This window comes from Orbicella faveolata, unplaced genomic scaffold, assembly GCF_042242905.1.
Source record: "Orbicella faveolata isolate gen_17 unplaced genomic scaffold, um_ofav_v1 contig_13, whole genome shotgun sequence".
Classification (NCBI taxonomy): Eukaryota; Metazoa; Cnidaria; class Anthozoa; order Scleractinia; family Merulinidae; genus Orbicella; species Orbicella faveolata.
Window position 1 is genome coordinate 8,740,243 of NW_028301540.1, and position 8,950 is coordinate 8,749,192.

General features: G+C 39.2%; 1 protein-coding gene across 2 annotated transcripts in view; it reads right to left on the reverse strand.

The window, feature by feature from the left end:
• The window catches only part of LOC110052709 (uncharacterized), a 31,170-nt gene extending 22,422 nt beyond the window's left edge, over window positions 1-8,748 (reverse strand). Inside the window, exons 1-2 of one of the 2 annotated variants that reach the window (XM_089284461.1) lie at window positions 8,570-8,748; window positions 69-331 (exon numbers count right to left, since the gene is read on the reverse strand). In XM_089284461.1, coding sequence (XP_089140587.1) covers window positions 69-331; window positions 8,570-8,695 — 389 coding nt within the window. In that variant the 5' untranslated portion in view covers window positions 8,696-8,748. Of the gene's footprint in view, window positions 1-68; window positions 332-4,396; window positions 4,862-8,569 lie in introns of those variants that run through there. The other variant, XM_089284459.1, reaches the window with a different exon arrangement.
• Between the last annotated feature and the right edge of the window lie 202 nt (window positions 8,749-8,950).

The following is an 8,950-nucleotide window of genomic DNA, read 5'->3' on the forward strand; positions in this document are numbered from 1 at the left end:
GAAAAAAAATGGGGGCTAGTGACACTTTAAAAGGCTTCCGTTAATCGTCTCTACACAAAAGAACATACCTTACAGACCATTCCTTACTGGTAGAAGGAAACGTATAATTGAATGTATTTCCACCCATAGTCCAATCTTCGCTTGTACTATAGTCGGTACAAAAGTAGTCTGCGCTACCAACTGTTATCTCAGACGAATTGCATGGTGGATTGGAAGCGCTTATACACTGTGCCTTCCATGAACCCACGCTAATAAGTTTACCCTGGCTTATTGTATTCTGGTCACAGTATTGGGATGATCTTCGAAAAGCCAGACGGAAGTTAAAACGTACCTGTGGCGAAAACAATAGACGATATAAGAGAAGTCCTTTTAACTCACAAAAATGTAAATCATTTACTATCTGATCGACAGTTTTAAACTACGAATCAACAACTTTTTAGAAACAGATTTCACTAAAAATGTTAACGTTAAAAAGCAACGACGTTTCGACCGCTCGACGGTCATTTTCAAGTTGAAAAGTAAAAATTTTGCATGCGCCCAAATACATACAATCGATTATAAGAATGCTAATGAGACACTGACTAAAACTCTAAAATATTTACATAGAAACAATACAACAAAATTGCGGCCGTCGAGCGGTCGAAACGTCGTTGCTTTTTAACGTTCACATTTTTAGTGAAATCCACTTTTAAACTAGTTCTGAAAATTATGCAGTATACTATGACTACTGTACGTTTTCTTTATGTTCCTGTAACTAGTTGCTTTTTAAAATTATAGTTTTGGTGATAATTTAGAACAAATCTTATAACACGGCAAATTAAACAGTGTCTACCAAACCACTTAGCAAGCTTAAGTTGGATGTATAAAATACTTCTCAAAGGCTTCCTCAGTCTTAGATATGCTGCGCGTGATCACCTAGTGGGAGGTTGCCAATTTTCTGGCCCTCTCTCTGTCACGTAGCGTCGGAGAGGGGTCCGGAGATAGTTGTCTGCCCATGCTCCGGCTTACCCAATCACAGAGTAGGAGGTCGTTTTCACCCGACTGAAAAAAGTTTAGGTTAGCAATAGGTCCTTTACAGCTAGGCCACCACGTGATCTACTTTTCATAAAATTATGGGCTAAAATTATGCCAAAAAAGACAAAGAATCTGTGTGTTGGCAATTTTGTTACTTTCGATGCGTTCTTTCCATTTCTGGCATTCTTTAAGTTTTAACCTATAATGTGCTTTTTTTAAGCAAAAAAGTTGCCACCTAACCCCAGTTGCATAGTTACTTTAATTACTTCAAGTTCATAACTTAACGGATTGGAAAGTCTGTGGCATGTCTACGCTGTCATTAATTTCATTTGATCCAGTGTGATCAACAGGAGATGAAATGAATAAGAGACGGCAACATCACTGATCATGGTTTGCGTTCTCCGCCACATGCGAGAGACCAAAGCTACAGGAGTAGCAAACGCTATTGAGCTTTTCTGGGGGTAGGCAAATGCCCGGTCCCCGGCAATAATAGAATTTCAAATGCTCTACCCTCGGGATTTAGACGTGAGTAAATGCTCGGTTATGCCCGACCTATAACAGATACGGAATGGGGTTATTACCTTCCTGGGCAATTCGTCCATCAAAGTCAAGGGAACGTCTTTCTGCGTTGATATGCGAGCGTTCCCCGCACAATTGCGGCTTCGGCTGATATCACTTATCTCGACCTTGATTATTCCGGATATCACAAAAACCTCATCCAATAATTGTTTATTAGTTGTCGTCGTCAGTGTATTGTGTTGTCGTGTTTTGTTTCAGCGAATGCCTAGTTAAAGTGCGCATTTACTCTGAAGTATGAAATTCGACTACAGAATGAATTAATAAGGCATATAGCAAAACTTTTCTACATTTCTTTTCGCTTATTGTCGCCATTGCAATTATTGTGATGCTTTATTTTGAGAAACCAGTAATTTTGCACACCGACCAAAAGTGACAGATATTACAGCGCTTAAACTGCCTATACATGGAGGTCTTGATGTGCTAATAAGAAGTTCTGACAAACAAAATTGCTTAAGGCGACTTTTTTTTTTCATCCGTCCACTGATTTGCAAATGCTCACATGTACAAAACAAGATAAAATGCAAATCACTCAGATCTTACCTTGTCAGTCAATCAGGTTTACTCGCCTATGGATTAATCGTGAATGACACCACTGTCAGAAGTCACAGTTTCAATTACACATCATTAGTAAAAGCCCTGGAGCTATAAGTCTGGCGTCTGAGAAGGCTTGTCAGTGTAAGTAGCGTCTTTTGTTCGTGATGAGGAAAAAAAATATTGTTTTTAAAGAAAAAGAAAAAAAAACCTTCCTACGGTGAAATGAACTCACGCAAGCCATATCCCAGTAATGATTTAAGCCGTCCAGTTTATTTTTTTTTTCTGCCACCAAGCTTCATGCACAAATCACACAAAGCATTTTATTGCCGAATGATTTCCCCCTCCCTGCGGATTCAATGTTGACTCTCATAATTTTCTAAATCTTGAGCAAGCCTTTTTAAGGAGTCAATAGCCATGACGACTCAAATGAAAGAAGATAACTTGGACTGAAGATCATGAATTAAACCAGAAACCCTATCGACATGGAGTACATTTGCGTATTTAACTATGAACCACCAGATCTTAATGCATGAGCTATTCGGGAGTTCTGAACTCTTTACAACTCCAGTAAAGTCATCAATAAATTTACCACAGCAGAGCCAAATTTGTAATAGGCTAGACAGATCGGCAACAAGCTTTCATATACTTAGACTTGTTGAAATATTTATTAGAATGAGTTGTATGAGATTTGCATACAGCAGACAACATTTAGGCCTAAATAGCGCTCGGGACAGCTTGAATATCATTCAGGTTAGCCTAAATATCGCTCAAGTTAAGCGTTTTAACAGCTTTCACTAATGTAATGGAAATGGGAATATGATGTTAGTTTAAAATGTCTGCAGCCTGTGGTCTGTAGTGTGCAGTCCTGCAAATGTCGAATACGGATTAAAATATAACTAAATGAATTTGTCAATTAAAAGTTTTACTATAACGAACATGATGTTGCCCTCTATTCACTCAAAAGAGGCGCAGTTACCTCATATATTTGTGCGCCTGAATACGGATCTAGCTGTCCCGGTTCGATCCCTGGCTGGGGACATTGTGTTGTGTTCTTAGGCAAGATACTTAACTCTCAATTGTGCCTTTCAAATGCGTACCGGTGAATTTAGTGCTAGGGTAACCCTGAGAGGTACTAGCATCTCATTCAGGCTATAGTATAAATACTTCTAATCACTTCATGATACAAAACCCGGAGATAAGTGCCGGCCTGATGGGCAACTTGGCTCACATGCAGACTTTAAATCGACTGCAGAAGTTTTAGATCTTTGATCTAACCCTCAGTTCCATGCTAAAATTCATGCTAACAGTGTTCAATGCGCTTAGCAACACCAAGCTACTTCTCAGGCATGCCACTTAAACTAAAACTGAACAAACATGTTAACACTGAAAGCACCAATCAAACATCAACTATCATCGAAATAATTAGAATATAAAATTATAGCATGGAACATTCTCGGCTCCTTACTAGTGACCATTAGATTGGACTAGGAACACGAGATTGAGTACGAGCACAATTTTCAAATTTCAAACCAGTGACGTTTCCACAGCCCTCACTGTTCATGCTGGTGTTAGGTAGAAAGGTACATTGTAGCTCATGGGATGAGATGGGTGCTTGATCATGTGGAGTGTGAAAACTAGAATTGAAACGTCGTTCTCGTACTCGATTTCGTACTCGAACTCCAATCTAAAGTCCGTTACTGATTCAATGGTATGCAGCCCCACGGATTCTTGCAAATGTGGCACTTCACTTCAAAAAATTCCAACTCCGCAAGTAAGCACTTGGAAAATAAAGGAAAATGTCGTAAAGAAGTTCGTAATTGATTGAAATAAAATATTTCAAGCGTATAATTCATATTGTCTCTTCAAAAACAAGGAGACAGCACGTAACAACGAGGCTGCTGAAACAATGATCTTCAGTCACAAAAAATGAACAGTCACAAGATGTTGAAAAATGCAAAGGTGGTGCCGAAGACAATGATTGATTTACGAATGATGAAAGTCAAAAGTACGATAAAAAATGAGCTCGCAAATAGTCTTGGGAATGCTTGCGAATGCTTGCGAAAGAGCAGTGCTCAATTTCCTGTGGATTCGTGTTAAGATCCACTCACACATGGACAGTTTGTGAAAGGCCCGTATGATAGAGGTTGCAAGCTCAAATAAATACATCAAGTCATAAGTAGGCGATAAACATTTGAACAACCACAGCATGTATGGTAGAAAACCCCTCCTACTACAACAATACTGAGCGTACTGAATGATTTGCTCTTACCGTGTTACTGTTAGAGTCTGTAGGAGCCCACATGATACTGGCATGCCGAAAGTGAGATCCTTCCACTGGCGGTAACCATTGGAGAATCAGAATAGTAAGAAGATAAGCTGATATCCTGCAGTCCATCCTTTCATCGAAGTGCAATTGTTCTGGAGGGTTCCAAGAATGTGTTGCGATATGTCGCGTTTCGACGATTTTGTGATTGGCAGCGTGCCTTAGTTGGTAGTCAAAAGAAAGTAATTTCATCAGTCGTTGCTTCGCACTGATAGCATTTGTCTTCACCGACCCACGAAACATGGTGTCACAATTGATATTGACAGCGGATCCTTCAATAGCGTCGGGCACAGTTTCTATAAAAATTTACATCACCAGAGACCCCCACAGGACTCAGACAAGAATTATAGTCCGGTAGAAGGTTTTTCTATGAGGGCGTTGTCTTCTAAACCAGAAAATCACACAAAAAAGGAAAGATTGGTGGTCGAGATCTAGGTTTTTGATTAACTTAAACATTGCTAGAAAGCAAACACTGCTGCCGTGGGTAATGTAAAACCGATTCAAGAAGTTCAGAAAAGAGCCTAAAAATTCGACGAGGATCTTACAAAGCCGCAATGACAGTCTAACCGATCCCAAAACCTTCAGGAACTGGAAGTCAAAACTTTTTGCGCAGTAACTGCGTCTAGGCGATCAGAATACTTAACAGAGAAACGCATTACGAAGGAACTTATCTGCTGTTTATCAAGGTCTTGAAGAGAAGACTTGTTGCCAGAAATATCCAAAGTTGACAACCCGAAGCATCCACTCAAACGAATGCGGTCGATAGACCATGCAAGAGGACATAATTTTCAAACTAAGGATCCCTGAGACAATTACAAGTGCACGGCAGAATAAGTGTACTATGCAATGTAATAGAACCATATATCCGACCACAGAAACAAATCTGTGACTGTGGTAAGATCGTAACTGCAAATATTTCATTGATATATTTGCCGCGTGGACAGCAATAATTATCAAGGCAATATTTTCCTGTGGATGACATTTCCTTGTTTTATTGACAGCGTGACAATAAATACCGCGACAGGTAAAAGTTTACACCACAAAGAAAAAGTTCATTTGTGAAAATGTACTGTAAGCGCTAGCAGTTATCTTTGCAACGGGGCGCTCAATGCAAAGAAAAAAAAACACTCTTTTGTCGGTCTCTTTTATTAAGGTGGCAGTGGATGCGATTGGATATTATGTCTCTAAGCTTCTTGTACTTACTTTTATGAGCAAAACCGCACTTTAAATGTCACCGCACGGTTTTAAGCTTCTTTAGTCTTCTAGTTGTAATCAGTTTCGCACATAATTTTTTCGGTTACGAAACGTTTCATACTTTCGTGTTTTTTTTTTACCTGTTTCAATTGTTCTGTATAGCGTTCCCTGCAGTTAATTTGTTTTAGTTGTCGTCGTCAGCGTACTGTGTTGTCCCACTTTGTTTCAGCGAATGCCCAGTAAAAGTGCTCATTTACTTTGAAGTATGAAATTCGACTACAGGATGAATTTATAAGGCATGTAGCAAAACCTTTTTACATATTTCTTCTCGCTTATTGTCGTCCTTGCAATTATTGTGATGCCTTATTTTGTGAACCAGTAATTTTGCACACCGGCCAAAAGTGGCAGATAATACAGCGCTTAAACTACCTATACATGGAGGTCTTGATGTCCTAAGAGAAGTTATGACAAGCAAAATTGTTGCAGCCGACTTTTGTTTTTTATTTTTTTATTTTTTTATTTTTTTCATCAGTCAATTGATTTGCAAATGTTCACATGAACAACATAAGGTAAAATGCACATCACTCAGATCTTATCTTGCCAGTCAATCTGGTTTACTCACCTATGGATTTATCCTGAATGACACCATTGTTAGAAGAATGGAAGACACAGCTCTCAATTACATATTATTAGTAAACTCCCGGTAACGAGCAGTGCAAGCCCTGGAGCTATAAGTCTAGCGTCTGGGAAGGTTTGTCAGTGTAAGTGGCGTCTTTTGTTTATAATGAGGGAAAAAAACAATTATTGTTATTAAAAAGAAAAAAGAAAAAGAAAACAAAAAAGAAAAAAAAAACCTTTTTAAGGTAAAATGAACTCACGCAAGCCACATCCCGATAATGATTCAAGCCGTCCAGTTTATTTTGTTTTTCTGCCACCAAGCTTCATGCGCAAATCACACAAAGCATTTTATTGCCTAATGAGTTCCCCCTCCCTGCGGATTCAATGTTGACTCTCATAATTTTCTAAATCCTGAGCAAGCCTTTTTAAAGAGGCAATAACCATGACGACTCAAATGAAAGAAGATAATTAACTTGGACTGAAGTCATGAATTAAACGACAAATCCCATCGCGACACGGAGTGCATTTGCGTATATAACTATGAACCACCAGATCCTAATGCATGAGCCATTCGGGATTTCTGAACTCTTTACAACTTTAGTAAAGTCATCAATAAATTTACCACAGCAGAGCCAAATTTGTAAAGGGCTAGACTGATCGGCAACAAGCTTTCATAAACTTTGACTTGTTGAAATATTTATTAGGATACGTTGTACGACATTTGCATACTCCAAACAACATTTAGGCCTAAAAAGCGCTTTTGATCGCTTGAATATCATTCAGGTTAGCCTAAATATCGCTCGCGTTAGGCTTTTTATTAGCTTTCGGTAATATAATCGAAATGGGGATATGATAGTAGTCAAAAATGTCTGCAGTCTGCGGTCTGTAGTGTGCAGTCCTGCAAATGTCAAATACGGATTAAAATATAACTAAATGAATTTGTCAATTAAAGTTTTACTATAACGAACATGATGTTGCCCTTTATTCACTCAAAAGAGGCGCGGTTGCCTCATATATTTGTGCGCTCGAATACGGATCTAGCTGTCCCGGTTCGATCCCTCGCCGGGGACATTGTGTTGTGTTCTTAGGCAAGATACTTAACTCTCAATGTGCCTTTCAAATGCGTACCGGTGAATTTAGTGCTAGGGTAACCCTGCAAGGTACTAGCATCTCATCCAGGCTATAGTATAAATACTTCTAATCACCTCATGATACAAAACCCGGAGATAAGTGCCGGCCTGATGGGCAACTTGGCTCACATGCAGACTTAAAATCGACTGAAGAAGTCTTAGATCTTTGATCTAAACTTCAGTTCCATGTTAAAATTCATGTTAACAGTGTTCAATGCGCTTAGCAACACCAAGCTACTTCTCAGGCATGCCACTTAAACTAAAACTGAACAAACATGTTAACACTGAAAGCATCAATCAAACATCAACTATCATCGAAATAATTAGAATATAAAATTATAGCATGGCACATTCTTGGCTCCTTACTAGTGACCATTAGATTGGACGACGAGCACGAGATTGAGTACGAGCACGATTTTCAAATTTCAAACCAGTGACGTTTCCTAAGCCCTTGCTGTTCATGCTGGTTTTAGGTAGAGAGGTATATTGTAGCTCATGGGTTGAGATGGGTGCTTGATCATGTGGAGTGTGAAAACTAGAATTGAAACGTCGTTCTCGTACTCGATTTCGTACTCGAACTCAAATCTAAAGTCCCTTACTGATCCAATGGTATGCAGCCCCGCAGATTCTTGCAAATGTGGCACTTTAAAAAAAAAATTCACTTCAAAAAATTCTAACTCCGCGAGTAAGCACTTGGGAAATAAGGGAAAATGTCGTAAAGGATTTCGCAATTGATTGAAATAAAATATTTCAAGCGTATAATTCATATTGTCTCTTCAAAAACAAGGAGGCAGCACGTAACAACGAGGCTGCTTGAACAATGATCTTCAGTCACAAAAAGTGAACAGTCACAAGATGTTGAAAAATGCAAAGGTGGTGCCGAAGACAATGATTGATTTACGAATGATGAAAGTCAAAAGTACGATAAAAAGGAAATGAGCTCGCAAATGGTCTTGGGAATGCTCACAAAAGAGCAGCGCTCAATTTCCTGTGGATTCGTGTTAAGATGCATTCATACATGGACAGTTTGTGAAAGGCCCGTATGATAGCAGTTGAAAACTCAAATAAATACATCAAGTCATAAGTAGGCGATAAACATTTGAACAACCACAACATGTATGGTAGAAAACCCCTCCTACTACAACAATACTGAGCGTGCTGAATGATTTGCTCTTACCGTGTTACTGCTAGAGTCTGTAGGAGCCCACATGATACTGGCATGCCGAAAGTGAGATCCTTCCACTGGCGGTAACCATTGGAGAATCAGAAGAGTAAGAAGAAAAACCGACATCCTGCAATCCATCCTTTCGATCGATCGAAGTGCTCTTGTTCTGGAGGGACCAAGGAAAGTATTACGATGTGTCGAGCTTCGACGATTTTGTGATTGGCAGCGTACCTTAGTTGGTAGTCAAAAGAAAGCAATTTCATCAGTGGTTACTTCACACTGATAGCATTTGTCTTCACCGACCCACGAAACATGGTGTCACAATTGGTATTGAGAGCAGATCCTTCAATAGCGTCAGGCACAGTTTCTAAAAACAGATTACATCACCAGAGA